Source organism: Stegodyphus dumicola, chromosome 3, assembly GCF_044657685.1.
Source record: "Stegodyphus dumicola isolate Sdum_Otavi_A_Nest chromosome 3, ASM4465768v1".
Taxonomy (NCBI): domain Eukaryota; kingdom Metazoa; phylum Arthropoda; class Arachnida; order Araneae; family Eresidae; genus Stegodyphus; species Stegodyphus dumicola.
In genome coordinates this window covers 62,806,524-62,829,220 of record NC_140770.1, presented here as the reverse complement: position 1 = coordinate 62,829,220, position 22,697 = coordinate 62,806,524, and the positions used below count along the sequence as shown (strand labels likewise).

At 30.9% G+C, this 22,697-nt stretch overlaps 1 protein-coding gene and 2 non-coding genes across 3 annotated transcripts in view; all 3 read left to right on the top strand.

The window, feature by feature from the left end:
- The window catches only part of Ran (RAN, member RAS oncogene family), a 37,524-nt gene extending 17,414 nt beyond the window's left edge, over positions 1-20,110 (top strand). The window contains exons 5-7 of the mRNA XM_035370710.2: positions 13,307-13,494; positions 13,711-13,881; positions 15,085-20,110. Of these exons, the coding sequence (XP_035226601.1) occupies positions 13,307-13,494; positions 13,711-13,881; positions 15,085-15,132 (407 nt within the window). The 3' untranslated portion in view covers positions 15,133-20,110. The remainder of the gene's footprint in view (positions 1-13,306; positions 13,495-13,710; positions 13,882-15,084) is intronic.
- Positions 8,607-8,668, top strand: LOC118198925 (small nucleolar RNA SNORD58). Its single transcript, XR_004759867.1, has one exon. It is a non-coding gene; the product is annotated as a small nucleolar RNA SNORD58 (small nucleolar RNA).
- On the top strand, positions 9,267-9,328 carry LOC118198926 (small nucleolar RNA SNORD58). The gene has a single exon (XR_004759868.1). It is a non-coding gene; the product is annotated as a small nucleolar RNA SNORD58 (small nucleolar RNA).
- Positions 20,111-22,697: the final 2,587 nt, after the last annotated feature.

The following is a 22,697-nucleotide window of genomic DNA, read 5'->3' as shown; positions in this document are numbered from 1 at the left end:
AGTGATGTTATACAGGTCATTATTGATAATGATGAAAAATCTGTCTGAGGCTATCTAGTCACTGAATTTATAAATATTTGTATGTTCTTATTAAAAGCACTATTAATATTTTGTGTGAAAGCAAAATTTTTAACTTTTTCAGAAATCTAAAAGAAAACCAAATTTTATAAAGATTACAAAACTAATAATAATTTAGTTTACTTAAGCTTTTATAATAATTTTCTAATGTATCAAAGCTCAAATGTTATCTTCTAAATTTGCAGTAATTTTTTTATCTAATAATTTTTTTAATAAAAGAAACCAAATATTTGAAATTAAAATGCTTAAACAAGTATTTCCGTTATAAGTGAAGTATTTCTAGATGTTTGTTCCAAAAAACTAAACTTATATTAGTTTAAATACATTGTATTTTAACCAGCATGTAGTTCATATTTAATACCAAAAGTAACATCTGAAAGCAAACAAATAGTTTGTCTGAAATATGTTTGACATTCTTTTACAGAATTTAGTATTCCACTGAATTAAACTGGCTGTATAAATGATTTTTATTTATGTAGTGGTGCAAGAGGTGGATAAATTAAGCTTTTTCTTATTAGAACTGTATTTTCTATTACATGTTAAATTTTGAGAAAAAGGACAGACAATTTTACTTGCTGTGTGTATTTTTGCCATTTTAGATTTTTTGGTGTCTTATTTGAATTATGCATGCATATTTCAACCTTGGAAGTAACATATTGAAAAAGCTTTGAATTTGTCAGTCTTTCCTGCAAATTTAATTTTCATTTATCATTTTGTATGATAAGATGACGAGTCTGAATTAGTATCTAGGTTCTCTGAAAGTACTTTAAAGACAAGTTCTTTGTTTTCATCAAATACTTTCTCAAATTTCAGAGACTTTGTTTTTGACGAACAGTAAATTGAAGATTTAAAACTTTCAAAGTTTATATTATTCCAATTGTAAGTTTCTAGTGCTTATTTTAAGTTCTGTTCTTGGGGGGGGAAATGCTGTAATTTATTCCAATGTTATGCAGATCATTATTGATGAAAAATGCATCTGAGACTATGTAGTCACTGAATTTATAAATATTCTTATGTGCTTATGTATGTTATGTATATTAAAGCACTATTAATGTTTTGTATAAAAGCAAAATTTAACTTTTTTCAGAAATTTATAAATACTGAATTTTATAATAAAGAAAATTGCAAAATTCTAGTAATATAGTGTAATTTATTACTTTGGCATTTAATAATTTTCTAATGCATCAAAGCCAAATTACCATCTCATCTAATTTATGATGGAAAACAATTTAAATGAAATATGATTTTAATTTAAATGTTTAAACAAGCACTGTTTTCATAATTTTATGAGTATTGTGTAGTATTTCTAGTTTCCAATTCCAAAAAATTAAATTTATATATATATATTAGAGATTTAAGGTACAAAAATTTATATTTGTTTTATTTTAATCAGAGTTTAGTTCGTATTTTATATGAAAAGTTACATCTAGAAGTTAACTGTTATGCTCAATTATCTTACACAGAATATCAGTGTTCTGTTGAATTAAGTTGGCTATATAAATTATTTATGTAGTGTGCAAGAGGTGGATAAATTAAGCTTTTCTCATTAGAAATATACTTGCTATTACATATAAATTTTGAGGAAAGGGATTTATTTACTTGCTGTATATGTATTTTAAAAGTTGCATATTAGTGATATTTAAAAGATTTGAATTTATTGTTACTGCTCATTTAATATTCTTCCCGTCCCATATTTTTCTATGATGACAAGATGACGAGTCTGAATTAGTATCTGTGTTCTCTGAAAGTACTTTGAAGACAAGTTCTTTGTTTTCATTGGCCACTTTCTTGAATTTCAGAGGCTATGTTTTTGATGACTCAGAGGCATTTGTCTGATTTGTTATAAATGTTAAAATTTGTAGGTAATATCAATGATTGTAATACATTTAAATACCTGATTATAATCAGTTGATATATTTATATTTTTCATCAGAGTTTTGAAATTAATTTGGAACCTTCAAAGTTTATATTTGTATTTAAATGGCTGAATAGAAATGCTCATTTATTGCATTGGGCATCAGGCCAGAACTGGTAGCTTGCATGTTTAACTTTTCTAATTTTCATACTTTCTAAAATAATCTGCATATATTTTCAGTATCACAAACAGAAATAATTTTAAAAACAGTTGCTTCCTACTTGAAATAATAATTTTGTGTATTAACATTGATGATGCTCATAATTGTTTAATAATTTTCATGATATTTTAATTGATATTTACTATTTATGATGGTAAATGTAAAATTGCAAAAACACTTTTTTTAAATTGACTAACAAAAATAATCTCAAGTAAGTTTTTCTATAAGCTGTTTTGTTGAATTCTGACAAACCTAAGTATAGCTACTGTATGTTTAATTTTCGTAAACTAAATTTTCTGTGATGACAAGATGACGAGTCTGAATTAGCATTTGTGTTCTTTGAAAGTACTTTGAAGGCAAGTTCTTTGTTTTCATTGACCACTTTCTTGAATTTCAAGTGCTGAGATTTTTGATGACTCAGAGGCATTTGTCTGATTTTCATTTACTTAACATTATGAAGTTTGAAATGACACTGAAATTTATTTTGAAGCAGGCAGTGTTCGTGATTTTTAAAGTTATGGTTTACTTAATTTAGATTGCTGATTATATTTAAAACTTGTGCATTAAAAATGGCATTTTAAATTATTGCAGTAAAATTTAAATGTTTGAGCTTCAGTGAGTATATTTCTTTAATATAAATTGTTGGCTAAATTTATTTTGAGAGCTCTTGATAGCCAACAGGTAGTCCATTAAGCAGCATGCAATTCTTGTGATCTTTTTCTGTGATCCCATGGTTAGGTTAGGTAAAACTTCTAGCAATCTTAGTGCTGCCTTCAAAGATTTAGTTACCAAACATATTCAGTGGTAATACTGGTATTTCTAATGTTTTGTTTAAAATGTCCAGTAAATTGTCTTTTTCATTTAATTTTTATTGACAAAATTTAAATTAAAATCTGTGATGACAAGATGACGAGTCAGAATTAACATCTTTATTCTTTGAAGTACTTTGAAGACAAGTTCTTTGTTTTCATTGACCACTTTCTTGAATTTTAGATGTTAAATTATTGTTGACTCTGAGGCATTTGTCTGATTTTTTACATTTATTAGTTATTAAAAAGTGCAAGAGAATGTCAATCTTGTTATATCTAGTGTTTATATATTGTCACACAGTCCTAAATTGCTAAATACGATTTGATGAGTCCTTTTTTTTAATTAAGAAGGCATATTTGAGAAACGCTGGAGTTTGGCAGGCAGCCAATCTTGAGGAGGCTATAATAATGTAACTATATCAAAATTAAGTCTAAAATTGGTGTTTTAACAGTTTGTTTTGTTATTAAATTAGAATTAGCATTTAAAGAAAAAAAATATATACAAACTGAGGCTATAGATTTAATACATAGCATGCTGCAGTTGGACAAGGTATATGAGATAATGGCTGCAGAAAATATTTCACTTTATGCAGGATCAGATGTTTCCAGCAAAATTGATTCATCTAGTCTCATAGTGTAACCTATATTTTGCCAACTAAGTAAGGGCCATGTTAAAATTAGTGACTACAGGCACCACATTTTCAAGCCCTGACTTCTGAAGATGTAAATTGCTTTGTATCTAAGTATATCGTTGATCACAATTAGACAACCTGTGAAATTTGTTATAATGCATTTTAAAATTTATAAATAAATGAGTTATGTGATATTCTATTTGTATGATAAATTTTCTTAATAAATAAAATAATGAATTTCTGATAGTTTTGATTTATGTAATTATCTTCTGTATTGTTGTGCATGAGGAATTGCATAATCAGATTAGTCTGTGAATTTACTGTCTAACCACACTAGCTTGAGCAGATTGGCTGAGAGCCAAGATGGGTCAGTTTAATTGACGGGGTTTGTTTCACCTAATTGTTGGGTGAAAAGTGAGGGTATTTTTCCCTCTCGGAGGTCGTAGCGGTTGTAACAGTTTTAAAATCATTATTAATCTTTCATGCATTTGACATAGATGAATAATAAATAATATACCGGTTACTGGCAATACTGAAATGCAGGCTAGAGAGCAGCATGCATTTTCTCGCATGAAGCATGTAATTATTTTTTATAATAAGTTTTATACCTTTTCTCCTCTTGTCTGTATGTTGCCATTTTTTTAATGTAAAATAAAAGTTATTCCCGTGTTCCATCACTGGAGTTTACTTCAAATTGTTTAAGAAGTATCACAGGGTGTGTGTGAAAAGCGCGGGTATTTTTTCCTCTCGGAGGTCGGGTCATTTAGTGCTTTTTCTTACAAATCGTTGAGCATCGCTTTTACTTTCAAATCTCATTTTTACGATGAGTGCTAGTGTTCCAGAAAGCTCTAGAAATAAACCTTTCTGCAGCGATTTTAAGAAATTAGTGTATAAACGTGATTAAAGTTTGCGATGAAGAATCACAATTAGGAAGACTGACCATACCAGTTATGCAGCCAACACGCACAGCAAGTAAGATGACTGGCGTTTCTATTGCCAGCATAAACAGAATTTGTAAAGAATCTGAAAGTTAAGAAAATGTTGAATTCTCTTCCCGTAACAAAAGAGAGAAACTGTTGTAAGTACAGGCTTAAATAATTTTGATTTGGATATTTTAAGATGAGCAGTTCAAGACTTTTTTGTCAAGGAAAAGAACCAAACTGCTTATTAAGACACAATCAATTTTCCTTGGCAAAGAGAAACGCTAAGAAAGATTCTCCGAGAAATTTGTTTCACCTGAAAAAAGTCCCAGAATAAAAGAAGCGTTTTACTAGAAAGACCTGACATTGTTTTTTCAAGAACGATATATTTGAGGAATATTAAAAGGTACAGAGAAGAATCCTGTTCCATAATTTACATAGATGAAACATGGGTGGACAGCAATTTAACATTTGGAAAATGCTGGCTATCAAATGAAAGTCAGTGGGATTTTAGAAACGGGGAATGTCTTTTGAAGGCATAATAATTTTATGTGCTGGTGGTGAGATGGGTTTCATTCCCAATACTAGTTTAATTTATAAAGCGAACTCTACAACTGCCGATTATCACGGACAAATGAATTCTTCAATGTTTGAAAAATGGGCAAACGAGAAGTTAATTTCAAACCTGTCGCCAAATTCCGTTATAATTATTGATAATGTGCCTTATCATTCGGTGCATCTAAATAAAACCCCCAGTGCCTCCCCAAAAATGGAAGATGTAATGCAATGGCTGACGAAAAACATTTCTTTTTGTCCAAATTTGCAAAAAGTAGAGATGCTGGATTTAGTGAAACAAAATGCTCCCAAGGTCAAAACTTTCAAATTTGTTTGTATAATGGAAGAACAAGGCCATACAGTTCTGCAACTCCCACCATATCACTGTGATATAAATGCCATAGAATATGTATGGGCTGAAGTAAAAAATTATGCTCGAAGTCACAACACGACTGCAGATATAAGCATGTCGAATTTATTAAGTTTCACAAACGAGGCTATTAAAGGTGTTTTGGTGAACAATTGGAAGAAGCACTGTGATTATGTAAAGAATTTATAAACTGAATATTGGAGAAAAGATGGTATTATAGAGGAATTGTGAACCATTGAATTTTACCGTCAGCAACAATTTGGATTCTGAATTCTCTAAGAGTTCTAAGGATCCTTAATGCTGTCCCTAAAATAAATGTAAAGGGGGAAAAAAGATATGGCATGTCTAATTAAAACTAAAATAATTTTTATGCTACCTCTTCTCATTAAATTTCTTTATTTTATTTATAGATCATTTGATTATATTAATGTTATTAACCCTTTGCGGTCAGATTAAATTTGGAGATGGGTATCGTACTGGTCGGAATTAATTTCCGTTCGATAGAGCAGGGATACATAACACGCAAGTTTACAATGGATAAACAAGATTTAGTAATTCTTTTGTGAATTTTAGATATATCTTTATTCAATACACTAATCTAGTGATATGTTTTTGTATAAAAATTATGTTTTATAATTCTCCTTCATGTGATATTTTTCAAAACACTCCAACATGCAGGCCAGGTTTTCGAGTGCATATATCGCAAAATTAATTGGTTTAGTGCCTTCCACCCTTAATCTTTCTATTTGAACATACACTACAATCTTTGCTTTTTAGAATTTCACAATGCCGCAATATATGCAGTTTTCCATTAAGTCTTTCTTCCTTATCGGAGGTCGATGGTCTTCCTGGTTTTGAATCTGCTCAGTCACGAAAATCACCTACCAGTTATGCCACCAATTTTCAGACGAACATAAAATGTGGCATAGGTGTCCTGTTCTCTCTTCTAGCTGAATTTTGGGGAATTATTTTGGACTATTTTAAGAAGAATGTCTAATTACTGTTAAATCCAATTTTAAAAATATTCTTTGGAATTCTACAAGGTATCGTTGAACGTTGTCGATTTCATTACATTCAAAAGACGACTGACTCGCCACCGCATCTTGCATGGCGAGCGCAGGGTCACAGCTTTTGTTTAGTTTAGATTACGTTATCTCCAATTGATGGAGCACCATGTTGGTTCGTGAATAGGTTCTTGAGGCATTGAGGTTTGTATAGGAAAAGTGTAAACTGATACATGAATGCATACAGTATACAATTTGTATAGTTCCTTGCTGTGGTGGCTGAGAGCAGACATACGAACGGAACGGTAAAAAGGCTTTGATGGTTGAGAGTGGACATATGACTGCAAAGGGAAAAAAATATTTAACGGATAAAAGTTTTCCATTCAATGTTTGAAAATATTAAAAATTAACTAAGATGCAATATCTAAATTAAGAATTTGATTGTTATCTATTAACCACTTGTGCTACGACTAAACTTCACGGTTGCGGTGCTGTGCGCTACAATATAACAAGCGGTAAAGTGTCTCATTTATGCTGCTCCGTATCTGCGAGTGCGATCCAGATCTGTAACTCGAGAAATAAACAATCTCGTTGTTAGGCAACATGTGAACCATGTTATTTTTATTTTTGTGCGCGGTTTGAGACAAAAGCATCTCAAAGTGCGTGGCCCGCCTTTGTAGCGCAAGTGGTTAAATTATTAAATTAATATTATCTATTAATATTTATAAACTGATGATGAAATTTTATGAAGACAGTTCTTTTTATGGTTTTTCTTTGAAATGTCCGATCTGATGTTTCTATGCATTTTAATAATTTAAAATTATTTTATAATTTTAAAATTTCATGGTACATCAGCTTAAAATGTATTGACAAAAATTTTCTGTTGTGCAACACTTGAAAGTGCATGAAATGGAAGAACCATTTAAATCTTCACCGTGCTACTACACTCACCCTTACATCACTAATAGGTATGCCCACTCCCCCCTCAAACCAGATGTTTACATAAATCTCGAATACGTCGTCGGACAGATCTGATAAAAAGTTTAAAAAATTTTCTGCAGACATTTGTAGATTTTTATTTGAAGACTCGATCAATTTTTCATCAGTTTGTATTTATTTTATTTCATTAGAAGGTACAATACTAAGCTTATCCAGATAAATATGTACACTAATTGTTAATTAAATTGTTATGATATTTAAAAATACTCAAATAAATAAAAGCTTTTCTTCTCTTCTCTTATTGGGGATTTTTCTCAGCATAAAAGTAAGAAATCTACAAAATAAAATTTGCCAAAGTTTTATTTGAGTATGGAAAGCACATTATGAGTATCTGCTGAAAGGGAGGAAGAATTTGGTAAGGCAAACTGGTTCGTATACCGGCTACACATGGAGAAAACCATGAAAACGCTTTTATAGCGAGCCTGATCACCTGGAATTGAACCCAGTCGGAACTGTGTTCAGCAATTTTGTCACTTAGTTGCTAGTAGGCAGTTAGCCAAAGAGTATAAGATTATGAATATCTAATTGAATGCTAATATTTTTTTTATCAGAATTGTAGTATAAATAGTTCAGAACCTGAGTCTTACATTTTAAAAGAGAATTTGTCAGTTTAGTTCCTTTGAAATGGTATGGCCGTACTCGAAAACTTCCCTGTTTTTCTGATTTCAAGGTTAGCAGTTGTGCTGTTTGTCTGGAATTAATATAGTTAGAGGTGAATTTCTTCTTTTTAATGCTGAAGAACTGCATATGAAATAACTGAATAAATATTATTTGTGTTAAGAATTTGTAAGTGTTCATGATGAAATGCTTTATCAGACTAGAGTCTTTGAAATAACCATGTAATCATTATGCTTTTCTGAAGACACTGCTTAGAATTTTTGTTATTCACTTGTATAGGGGAATCATATAAAGAAAAGTTTCTAGAATTTTCAGAAATATATTTGAATACATTAGCCAGATCAGGAGTATTCATGATCATAAGCTTTTTATATTGGCAACTACTTCCTTTTCTGTTACAAACACATAACCAATAGAAAAAGGGATTAATTACTAATGACTGTTATGATGCATTCTTAGGACACCTCTGATTTATATGACTTCTGAAATAGCTCTCCTCTCAAGTGATTAAGATAATTACACCATGTAGTAGTTACTGTCAAATGGCTATTATGATGCTATCTTAGGACACCTCTGATTCATATGAAGATATATTGCTTCTGAATAGCTGTTTGCAATCATTACTTCTTTTGTTATAGTAAGCATTTTAATCATAAGCCTTACAATCTGCCCCCTCTGATATTTCTTTTAAATGGTAAATAATCTTTTGTGTAATACTAAGATAAGCCACTTTTAAGTCTGGAGTTAATATAGTTAGAGGTGAATTTCGTCTTTTTAATGCTGAAGAATTGCATATGAAATAACTGAATAAATATTATTTGTGTTAAGTGTTCATGATGAAATGCTTTATCAGACTAGAGTCTTTGAAATAACCATGTAATCATTATGCTTTTCTGAAGACACTGTTTAGAATTTTTGTTATTCACTTGTATAGGGGAATCATATAAAGAAAAGTTTCTAGAATTTTCAGAAATATATTGATGAATACATTAGCCAGATCAGGAGTATTCATGATCATAAGCTTTTTTTTTATATTGGCAACTACTTCCTTTTCTGCTACAAACACATAGCCATAGAAAAAGGGATTAATTACTAACGGCTGTTATGATGCATTCTTAAAACACCTGATTTATATGAAGATGTACGACTTCTGAAATAGCTCTCAAGTGATTAAGATAATTACACCATGTAGTTACTGTCAAATGGCTATTATGATGCTATCTTAGGACACCTCTGATTCATATGAAGATATATTGCTTCTGAATAGCTGTTTGCAATCATTACTTCTTTTGTTATAGTAAGCATTTTAATCATAAGCTTTGCAATCTGCCCCCTGTGATATTTCTTTTAAATGGTAAATAACCTTTTGTGTAATATTAAAATAAGCCACTTTTGAAATTATATATTTCATTTATTTGTAGAGAGGAATTGGTTATCATAAGCTTTTTGATGTTGGTAACTATTTTCTTTTCTGCTACAAATACGTACACCATAAAAAAGTGATTGATTACAAATGTTGTATAGTAAGATTAAACTAACATCTCTACATATACTAAAAGAAAGAGCCTGTCTCTGTGTGTGTCTTTCGTTCGTGCTGCGTGTAAGCTAATAGACCCACAACTACGAAATTTGGTACACGGGTGCATCTAGACAAAAGCCAGTGTACCTCGAAGTGATTTTTTTTTTTTTTTTTTTTTTTTTTTTTTTTTTTTCGAAATTCGAATTGAACTTTTTTATATTTTATGTTTTGTGACGAAATCGCATCATTTTGAGACATAATGCACTATAGGAAAGCAAGATTTTATGCTACACACTCCATTTTCACATCGTCATGAAACGTAGGCACTTAGTTATTTTACAAACTTAAAATAAATTTCGTGCTTCAATAAATCAATTGAATATGAATTTATTTAACAAAGTGAGCTTAACACCTTTTAAATGGAATTTTTTAAAAAAATTTACAGTTTATTTTTCTTTGATTTTTGGATATGTTAAACTTTTATCGACTGCTTTTACAAAAAGAATTTTGGAAAAATGATATTTTGTATTTTTAAAACTTTTCAAATGAAACTTCCGAGTACACTTCTCACATTCTCACATCTTTAAAAATGTGATTTTGGCAACAATTTTCCTGTCTAATTGTTGATAGATTTTTGATGAATAGCATCATTTTGAGTAGTTTCATTCTTTTAGAAATATGGGTTTGGCAACAATTTTTCGTAAGCCTTGCCTCATTAATGTTTTCTGTTGTATTTCTTGTCATTTTTTTTAAGAGATTGGCATATTTCATTGCCATTTATACAGGGGTTGGACAAAAATATGGAAACACCTTTAAAAAAACATGTTTCTTTGGTTAATATGGTGTAGGAAACCCGTTGGCATCCAAAACAGCTTGCAGTCTTCTCGGAATGGATAAATACAGTTCCTGTATGTTTGCCAAGGGAATATTATACCATTCTTCCTGCAAAATGGTGGCAGGTTCAGATAACAATGTTGGCGGTATATAACGAGAACGCACTTTCCGTTCCAATGTAGACCACAAAGGTTCGATAATATTCAGGTCTGGTGACTGTGGTGGCCAGGGGAGATGGGACAACTCATCCTCGTGCTCAGAAAACCAGTCCTGTATAATGTGAGCTGTGTGAACAGGGGCTTTGTCGTCTTGGAAGACACCATCACCATCGGGGAACAAAGTTTGTACCATGGGATGAACTTGATCGGCCAAAATGTTCACTTAAGTCTTGGCAGTCATGTGCCCTGACACAGTTATCATGGGGCTAGCAGAGAATCACGATATGGCTGCTCAAACCATAACAGAACCCCCACCATGTTTCACTCTTGGCAACAAGCAGTCTGTATTATAGGCTTGAGATGGCATTCTCCAGACCTAAACTCGGCCAGAAGTGGGAAACAATGTGAAAGAAGACTCGTCAGACCATATTACTTGCTTCCACTGCTTTATAGTCCAGGCTCTATGACTTAAACGCCACCTTTTCCTGTTACGGGCATTAGCATCACTGATAAGTGGCTTCTCAATTGCAGCACGGCCAGCAATTCCCTGTTTATGAATCTCCCTTCTAATTGTTTTGGTACTCACAGGGTTCGGTAACACAACATTCATTTCAGCAGTAACTTTTGCAGCTGTGGTCTTCTTAATTTTCGTCACAATTGCCCTTAATGATCGTCTGTCACGATCACTCAGGACACACTTTCGTACGTGCTGTGATTTAGCAGATGATGTTTTTCCGCTTTTCAAATATGCGGAATAAATTTTCGATACAGTACCTCTTGAAATACTAAACACCTCGGCTACCTTGCTTATGGAAGCACCTACCATACGTGCTCCAAGAATTTGCCCACATTCGAAGTCTGTTAACTCTGACATAATGCAATGACAACCTCACATAACAGTACTCCGACAACGACTGAACTGTTTAGCACATTTACGAAGTTGTATAGGTGGCGTCAGTAGTTGAAAACGCCACCTACATATTTTATTAAAATCAATCTTTCTTTTCAAACATGCATTTTACAAGGTGTTTCCATATTTTTGTCCATCCACTGTATATATGTAATACATTTTTATTGATTTTTTGATAAAGTTGTTCTGTAGAGTAAAATTCTAGTGGAATTTTATGTTTGAGTTGCTTTCATGTTATTTTTTGCTTGTTTCACTGTTTGTAAGATATTGAAAAGTTTTGTATGATTTTTTCTTCTTGGTTAATTTTTTATTACGATAATTAATATTTGTATTAAGGGATATAGCTTATTTCATCGTAATTTTTTTCTCTTGAAAATCTATAATAATAAAAGCAAGTGTAATGTGTCTGTCTGTCTGACCGAGCTCTCCAGCCAAATCTATCGCACGCAGGGACCTGGAATTTTTTATACGGAAGCACAAGGGGGCTGGCCACCAGACCTTGAAGCCCGATTTTCGATTTTTGAATTAGAAAAATTTTAAAAAAATTATTTATAATTAATTAATCACGGTTTTTTTGACTCACTGATATTATTATTTGTTTTCAAATAACGTTCGATTGTAACAATTGATTTCTTTATTCTAGCGTTAGTTTGCTGTTTTGACGATACATTAAATCGATTAATTACAATTCATTTCTTTTTTGTAGCTTGTGGGGGGGGGGAAGAGAGAGAGACAGTCTACATGTCCTACACTACTATTCCTGCGCTATTCACTTATCTGCATTTTCTAAATGCACGGGCAACGCCGGGCGGGTACACCTAGTATAAGATAAAATATCATTAATTTTACTTAGCTTTTCAGAATTTTTTGTATTCTGTTTTTATTTATTGCTCATTTCACTGTTTTTAAGATATTGAAAAGTTTTGAGTGATTTTTTTAGGAAACAAAGTTCTTAACCTCCTTTATACCATTTGAGTTTTTAAGATTTTGCAAAGGGAAGTTGGTTAATTTATTTATTAGGATAATTAATATTTGTATTAAGGGATATTGCTTATTTCATCATTTCAGATATTGGATGTCTGGATTTCATACTTTCATAGATTTCATTTCAGAAGTAACTTCAGCAAGAAAAATTATCTGCTGAATTCTTAAGCCCTTTTCTATATATTCGTTTGTCTTACTACTAATTTTGTCAGTTCTATTTTTGAAAATACTTCAGTGATCTGTACGAGATCATTATTTGGATATTGGTAATGATGAAAAATCTGAGGCTATGTAGTCATAGAATATGTGAAATTCTTATCTGCGTATTAAAAGCAATATTAATTTTTTGTATCAGAAAATTTTTTCAGATATTTATAAGCTAAAATATTAAAATTTATACTGTAATAAAGAAAATTATAAAAGTAGTAATATGATTTAATTTGTTTTGGCATTCATAATTTTCTTATGTTTCAAAGCTAAATTTTTATTTTCTGAATTTGCAGTGATTTTATTATCTAATTTTCTTAAATGATAGGAAAATACGGCTAAAATTAAAACTTCATACAAGTATTGTTTTTATCATTTTGTGTGTATTGTGCTGTATTTCTGGGTGCCAATTTCAAGTAATTTATTTTTTTGTAAATAATTAGATAGATACATTATAGTTTTAAGCTACAAAAATTAATCTTTAAAATATGACATTATTTTAACCAGAGGTTTGGTTCAAATTTCATATCAAAAGTAATATAAGAAAGTTCACAGTTATAGTTTATGTAAGCAGTAAATATCTAAAAACATTATTTTGGTTATAAATCCATTGACATTTAAATAATTTTTGTAGGACAGTGTGCTATTATTATGTTTGATGTTACTTCACGTGTTACTTACAAGAATGTTCCAAATTGGCATCGTGATTTGGTTCGTGTGTGTGAAAACATTCCAATTGTACTCTGTGGTAATAAAGTTGATGTCAAAGACAGGAAAGTTAAAGCTAAAGCAATTGTTTTCCATAGGAAAAAGAATCTTCAGGTATGTTTATAATTTTATAACTTTTGGATTCTCTAAGTTGCTGTTACATTATTTTACTGAAAGCTGAAGTATTGATAAAATGGTTAAAATCTTTCAGTGATACCTCTAATTATTTTAATGATATCAAGCCTTTATCAGATGTTTGCATGTTTTCTGTGTAAAATAATTACAAGGATAAAATTCTGTAATATTTATTTTTCTGTACCATTTTTCCAGTATTATGATATCAGTGCCAAAAGTAATTACAATTTTGAAAAACCCTTCTTGTGGCTGGCTAGAAAGTTAATTGGTGATCCCAACTTAGAATTTGTTGCTATGCCAGCTCTTGCACCTCCTGAAGTACAGATGGATCCTGAATGGCAAGCTAAATTAGAAAATGACATGAGGGTATGTCTTCTTTTATTTTTTTTTTTTCCAGTTAAAGTAGGAAGTATGACTATTTTTTGTGTGTGATGTATAAGGGGTGTTCAAATGAAAAGGTATAAAACGTCATAACAACCAAACTGGTTGAATATGCTGCTTTGGAGTAACGTAGCAAGGCATCTAAGGACGCAAATGTAGTGTCCGATGTGGTTGTGCACATATGTGAACACCTGTACATGACGCAGGAGTCAAGAAGGCAATTGTTTCGTCCAATTCATTCGGAAGTTCGTGTAATGACATCTTAGCATTCACATTGCCAAATTTGATGATTGAGGAGCGTGAGAAACACTGAGTGATCTGACGAGGGCATTCCTTGACTTGAGATGGATCGGGAAACGTGCGAATTATACCAGCAGCCTGGCTCGTTGCTTGATTCAGTGCTCATATTTAGAGACTAATTTTCTGCTCAAGCTTACCTTGTATATAGATGTTCTCATACCTCAAGGTTCCACTGTACTAAGTTTTATAAATCAGCTGCTTAAACCTGTTTTCAGTTGACCCTTTACAAAATTTGCAACTTTAGGTTGCAATTTTATTGCACTGCTGGCTAAATTAAAAGTGCTTTTGAAAGTGCATGGCTGCAAATATAAAGCAATTACATTTACAGTACATATTAAATACTTTGTTAAACTTTTCCTGTGTTATTTGGAAAAAGTTTATTCTTGCATATGAAGTTGACTAGTTTATGAAATAAAACTAAAATATATTGATTCCATTATAATGTTATTCGTAAAAAAAGGTACCTATTAATGTAAAAAAGGTTTGTATAAGTGTAAGGCCAGATATAAATAAATAAATAAATGTATACGTTTGTTTTTAAGCCTTTATTTAAATAATACAGCTAATGCTTCTTGAATTTTTCTGCTTTAAACAAGTGTAAGTTTAATCTTTTTTAGCATTTTGAAGTTCTTTGGTTTCATCCATACCTGTTCTTTGCATGTTGGTTTTTTGGCCTGTCTACGAATCAGGTCAACAAAAGACTGCAAAATTCTCTGAAGAGAAGATTATATGTCAGTTAAAATCCCCTGAAAAACATTTGAACATAGTATCACATGCTTTCATTTTCAGAAAGTGCTTAATTTTTTATACAAAGCTTTATAAATTAATTAAGATTAGTCACATTTTTATATTAACACTTGTACTAATCTCTAATGTATTTTATTTCAGGAAGCTCAAAACACATCACTACCTGATGAAGATGATGATGATCTGTAACTTGTTAGTTTCTACAGCTCCATCCATTTGTATACATCTTCCTTTTATTTATGTAAATTTTTTGAACTTGTACAGTTAACTGCTCATGTGAACCGAAATGCTTGTATTTTGTTTGTGTGTATCTTTTGTCTAAGCCTACCTGTTGAACTATTTTTAAACATTAAAAGAAAGTTTCACATACAATCTGTGATAACAAGGTAGAATTCAAAATTCTGAATTTTTGAGAAATGTGCCTATAAAAACCCATTATCATTGTTGACTGTCATACGCACTGAAAGAACTCGATAGTTTTCTATATAGATGTGCCCTTGCCTAGTCTGTCTTGTAAAGAGCACCTTTAAAAAGATGGGCCTTTCAGACAACCATACATTTCAGTCCCCCAAGAGGAACAAACCTTAATGCTACCAGCTTTCATTTAGTGCTTTAATTAACATACTCATTCATTTTTTTTATTTTTGTTTAGATTGTGGCAAACATTTAGATTATTCATTTCATGATTTTATATTTGTATGAATGTTAAAACTGCTTAGATTTTGAATGAGAGTGATTTTCTTTTTTTTTTTTTTTTTTTTTTTTTTTTTTTTTTTTGTGTAAGACACCTGTTTAAATATGACATTTTATGCTGAATATTTTTTAATTTAGATAAATTTTAATAAAATGAATTCATTGAGATTTGTTAAACATCAAATTACTTTGATCAATATAATAAAACAACTATCTTACTGCTGTGTAGTAAAAGCCATTTGAAGAATTCTGAATATTTTAATTCCATATTTGATTTATTAAAGATCTTAATGTGCTTGGATAAAATGAATTTTCATTGGCGCTTCCCCATTAAATTACTTTAGCAAGGCCCCCTGTTGATACATCCACAGCTCATTGATATATCCATATTTGTGTGTAAATCATATTTTAAGACAATCCATATTATTACTTATTCATTATCATTTGCTGTTTGTATTTTGATTTTTTTAAGAAGTTTTAAAGAACAAACATTTGGTTCAATTTCCTTGATATTATTAATGGCAATATGTAATAGCATTCAGCATTGTTTCTAAACAGTTTGAAAGGCATTAATTTTGTCTATCATTTAGTTAAATAATTTAACAAAACGGTGGAGTCTTGTTGAATTTAATAAAAATGGAATGTTTTGCTTTATTTACAAGTGAATTTTTTAAAAAATCCTCTGTTAAACAAACTTTACCAAAATCCATTTTTATAAACATTACTTAAACTATGCAGCATAAATGACTATTAAATTTCAGTTTAATGATGCTGCACACCAGATAACGCCAGTTACATGGATTGGACTTAAGTTTTGAGCATTGATGGAAAAATAATTTTTGCTGTACTAATATGAGTTGTCAACTGTTTCACTTAGTTATTGTTTGTCTTAAGTGACATCTCTTTATTGTGAAACTCGTGTACGTAGTCTTAAAAACGTTTGTTTGCTTAAAATATGTAGTGGTTGAAGAAAAATGTGAGTTCTTTTGTTCTTTTCAGGCCACAAAAAAGTGTTTGAAACCAGCAACTTCTCATGTTTTCAATTTGTCCTAGCTAATAAGTTTTTTTCTAGTGTCTTATAACACTGTTCAGTTCCAAATTCTTCATTTCATTAATGACAACACATTCTTTAAACTTTAGATTTAGCAATATAACTAACTCAAGTCTTTCATTTTAGAATTCATAGAACTTCTGCAGACATTTGTTTCATACTTTGCAAATTCTGATAATTCGAACATTTCTGTTTTGTCCCTTTGCATTCTGGAGGTAGATAAATCTTCATTGCTAAGTGAATTGCTACAGAGCAGCAGTCAACAACTTCATGGACCGCTTCATATAATTTTATATTTGGCAGGTCACTAATATGAATTAAAAAAGGTAAATACGTTTATACAATAATAATCAGAAAACTACACACATTTCGTTCACATTCAAAAATTGTATGAAAAGTATAAAAGTCTTTCCTTCTTGTACAGAAAAGGAACTTCAACAGATGCAGAGCAATATCAATAAACTTAGTGTTAGCCGCCAATTTTTAATTATTGTAAACATAATAATCATCGCTTACCCTTGCTCAGCAATGGCATCAATCAACAGTCTAACAAAACAAAAATAAGCTTCTAGTTATTCATTTACAAACAAGAATGCAGATGGTTTTCATAAAAATCCATAAAGTTGCCTTTTGACATGGATTAAAACTGTAATGGCTACAATAGCATATGTTTGTAGTTTAAAAGGAAGGAGAATTCCAGTTCCTGCTATTATTGATAACAGTAGCATATATGTGGATGCCAAATCTCATTTTCAAATATATCTAGTAGTAAAAAGTAGCTAAAAATTCGTTAAATTCAGAAGGAATTTTGCTAAAATTAAAAAAAGTATAATACATATTCCATAATAGGGTTTGTTATTCGTCGTGTTCGTAACTAAATTTTCATAACAATATAAAGTCCCAGTTTTTCTGCGGACCATCAAAATGGTTTCATGGGCCACCAGTGGGCGATCCCTGCTATAGGGACAATTTTCAGATATTTTTAATGTTGAAGTAGGCTTTGATTTTGAAATACTCAAATGTTTCCAAGTAATGCATATTTTTCATGTATATATAATATACGAGGTAGAACACAAAAAAAGACCAGTCGAAATTGTACTTACGGAATCAGTTCTCCATGGCATTATCACTTTCAAAGGAGACCTGTTCTGCATTCGGTGCTGGCATTGCTGGTAACAGTTCTGGAACGAGGTTTTTGGAAGGCCCTTCAAGAGATTCTACGTTTTTGCCTGAACATCTTCAACTGAGGTAAAATGACTTTCCTTTTAGCAAGATGTAACTGTAGGAAGTTTAAAAAAAAAAAAAAAATTTTTAGCGGAGCGAAATCAGGTGAATAAGGAGGATTGTCACCATCACAGTAATGTTTTTGCTGGTCAGAAATTGCCTGACAGAATGACAGATACGGCCGTGGGAGGGGGTGCATTTTTCTGGTGCAACAGCCATCCATCACTCCCCAACTGTGGCCATTTTTTCACAAAGTACTTTTTAGTACTTCAGTGTAATAGTGTTGATTGACAGTCTGACCGCTGGGAATGATTAATTAATTACAATTGATTCATTACAATTGTTACATGAATGTGATGGGCAGCAGTTTCATCATCTTCCACACTTTCCTTCCGCTTTAAAACTGCTAATGCCATTCAAACACACGTGTATGAGTCAGTTTAATGTTTCCTAGGTGGCTGATTTCTTAGGTTTCACAAGAAACTTGATGTTGATTAGCTGTTGTTTTTTTACATTAGACATTTTTCTGGCAGAATGCAGTTGCATATGTTCACTAAATAACAGTACTCCCAACTGGCGTGATTAATTCGAAACTGGCCGTATTGATTGAGGAGTTGTGTCGCACGACATCTCCAAAACAGTTATTGCCAACTCCACTCTTATTTTTTTGCACACCTGGTATATGCACACGCATTGCACAATAATCCATACATAGTTATTTTTTGTTACTTGCATTTTGGTCAGATGAAATTCCTAATACAAATCAGAGTTAACTTTCTTGAGCTGCTTGGCTTTTTGGAGCTGCTGAAACAGCATTTATTAGCCAAATTTGCATTCCTTTTGTATGGTTTACCAAACCTTCTATTCGTTAGAATAATTAATATTTAGGAATGCAAATCTCAGATTTTAATAAAGTTATTGTATCATTCAGAGGGTTAAAGTTAATAATCAATCAGTACAATCTCTAATATGTTGTTTAAAGATCTGTGTCAAATTTTTTACGGAAATTGAAATAAACTGTGAAAACAGCATGTATAACAACAAAAACAAATTTTTAGGAGATAAACTTCATAGCAGTTCAAGTGCACTAATCAGATTAGAATATATCAATAAAAGCATATTTTGGCAGAATGAATTCATACTAAATTCAGATACCATAATCTGAAAATTATATTTGAAATGTTTATTTTTTCACAAAGCAAAACTGGATTCCTCCATACTTTTATATTTCATACCTCGATTGTATTACAAATTACACCAGGGTTGTCACGCTAGCAGAAAAATTAGAAAATTGACCAAAAAGGTCTGGGATATTTAATCAAAATCTGGAAAAGTCAGGGAAATTCATGCTGTGATTACATGATGAGCAGTAAACATTTTGGTGTTGGTGTGAATTTTAAAGATCGTTCCAAGGGCATCGAAGCGCATACTACTAGGATTTTACCGCAAAATCGTTTAGACTTTTTCCCTCGTTTTAATAAATGCCTTATTTGTCATTTTGCAGTAAAATAAAATACTGTAATTAGTCATCTGGGCTAACCATTTAATGTAACTAACTATATTCACTAAAATATCATTGATTATTCTAATTCAATTTTTAAGTTTTTTTATTTTGATTTATTATTAGTAAATAATACTTTCAAATTTCTGGAAATTTTCTCCGGCATAATCCTAAAACTAATTCTAGCAGTATGATGACATCACGAAACTTAATGCACATATTTTTTGCTTATGTGTGCTGCTGAATAAATATAAAATACCTGAATTTATTAAAAAATATCATTAGATTTCTTCTTTTAGTTGCAAAATGTCAGGGAAAAAAATTTAATCCAGATTGGGCATCTTCTTTGGAAAAAAATAACTATAATAGGAAGATTATATACATTATGTATATATGTAATTGGTGAATTTTTGTGTAATTTTGTTTTTGGTAACACAATTTACCTTCTAGAATAGCTAATGTGCATTATGTGTATACATTGGAATTTTCTTAAAACACACCTGGAAAAGTCAGGGAATTTCATTCTCCCGTTTGAGTGGCAACCCTGTTACACCTACAGAATTTAACTGTTAAGTATTTTTTAGTAATTTTAAAATTTGAAGTATTTTTATAATATATTGTTAAATCATTAAATTTTCTGTTACTAGAAAATCAATTCTATAATCATCAGAAATAAAAATTTTTGTTTTGCAATTAAATTGAATTTTTTGACTGTGTTCATAAATTTCTATTCGTACAAGTAAAATTGCTAGTAAGTATTAAAGTAGACATACAAGTTTGTATAGAATATTTTGGCCTTAATGGATTTATTGAATCTTATTTACAAATAAGAAAAAGATTTGGTATTGCTTTTACTTCCTCAGTAAATTTTTAAAATTTGGGAAATATTAAATTTTTGTTGGTTTAATATTGTATTGATGTAAATAGGCAACATAGTTATGCAGTTATGTGTATTCAATATCAGAATCGGCGCTCATATGGTTCTTAATTTCAGCCAAAATCAGCAGAAGGTCCGTAATCATCTGAAATTTCTGTTTTTACGACTGCCATTTTTAGAATGAATTAAATATTTTGAAGGAATATTTTTGGCTATTTACTGACAAATAATATCTTTTGAATGGTTTCGTTAGTTATAATTTATTCCTATTTTTAACACAGTAGAATACTCGAGTCTCTGAGCAAGAAGTGAAACAAAAGCATTTTAAAATTTCAATTTTTGTGCTTAAGAAAGTACAAGTTTCCTAAAACTACTATGAGAACAAATTATATTTTGATTTTAATGTAAAAACTCTCCTAATATTTCATACCTGAATTTTTCTTTTGATATATTACCTTAATATGCACATATATATATGTTCTTGCATATATCACAAAAAATATTCTAAGGCCACATATATATGGCTTTGCTGCTTAGAGGGTTCAACTTTTTCCTTTGGGGAATGCAAATTCTTTTATTAAACACTTCTAAATTTGGTGACTTATCAACATTTGGGGGATTTTAAAATAGAATGCTATAGAAAACTTTTTATTTGGAGAATTTTCAAAGCCCCCTAAACATTATAACATTGATAAATCTCATTAAATAATAGTAATATTATAGTTAGAGAAAATAACATTGAAATAAAACGTAATTTATCACTTTCCATTTTAGCAACTTAAACAATATTTTGACTCTGAAAAATAAACAAGGTTTTAAATGCTATTGAAGTACAATTTAAGAAACAATTCTTAGCAAAAGTAAAATAGGTATGCTATTAATAAAAATATCTCCTTTTAAATTTTTTTATTGGAAGTTTTTCCACGTGTAATTGCCTTAGAAAATGCATCATTTTTTCTACAACATTATAATTCTTACTTTTTCAAAATGTTTTTGCCTTTTTGATGTTACAGAATTGGTAGAGGTAATTTTTCTTTAGGATTTTAGATATTGCAAGTTTAAAAGGGTATGGAAGCAATATTTATAGACTCAATTTGAGAAAAATGTAGCAGTATTAACACCTATATTTTACAGAAAGTTTGTGAAGAATTTACTTTCTGGATAATTTTTGGAAGAACAATGGAAACATAATAATTGAATATTTTACTTCTGATACTAGAAGGCTTTTTCTTAAAATCTTTATCTTCCCTTTATTTTCTCCACTTTTTCACTTGACACAAGTGTGAAAAAGCTTGTAATCATATAACATGGGCAGGCATTTTTATAGAAAGGAAATTTTCTATTAACAAAGAAATTGAATACTGACAATTTTAAAGATTTGTCTTATATGTGTTAGTGCGTAAAGGACAAGCTGTTGCTAGGCATTTTCCCATCTGATGCAGTTTCTGGATCCTAAATTCTGCTGCCTAGTTCCTGCCTTTTTCCCATTTCTGTATTTTGTTGCTTGGTGTGTCACTAAATTCTGCCAGAAGTGCTTTTTAAAACTGCATATCTATCTGGTTATTTCATGACCTGTGGTTTTTATGGTTATTATTGATTTAGACCCTTTAATACACAGTCTTGTTGGATGGTACATCAAATGTGAGTGGAATTTCATCCATATTTCCTATTTGACCGAGTTCAAAAGAAGTTTTCTTGCATGCTTTTATAACAAACCTATGAAATGCTAGTATTTTTTCTTCATAATCTGCTGGCATTTTCTGTGCAGTAGTTTTTGTGTGCATTGATAAGCTTTGCTTTTTCATGAACCTGTAGCACCAGCCCTCAGACCCTGAAAAGTTCTGATTCCTATGTTTTTCTGCAAATCCTTTGGTCTCATTTATTATCATTTTAGTTGAAACACTTTCCCAGATTTCCTCTTATCTATCACCCACATTCTTATGGCATTTTCAAGTTCAAGTTCAGCAGTCTTCAGTTGATCTTCCTGCAGTCGTTAAGTACATATCACTTTTCAGTAGGTAATGGACCGAAATGCGTTGCTGCTGCTCTGTTTTCATGCACTTTGGTGTAATTTAACACTCCCAGTTTATACTGAAATGTATTAATCTCTTGTTTCCTGTAGTCATATTATCCAGGGTATTTTTTTTAAACAAATAGTTTTAAGCACTGATGTCGACACATGTGTCGGCTGAGTCAAAGAAAGTCTATGTAAAGAAGGAAAGTATCCATAGACGTAATGTGACCGTCGAACCTGTTCAAACTTCAACATCAGCTTCGAGCTTTGGCGACAGATATTTCACGCAAACGCAAAATAATTATGGCAGATGTAGATGTATGTGTGTCTAGACCTTTATCTGGGCTAAAAATAGCATTCAGTATTGAAAGTTAATCTGTGTCCTTCACATATA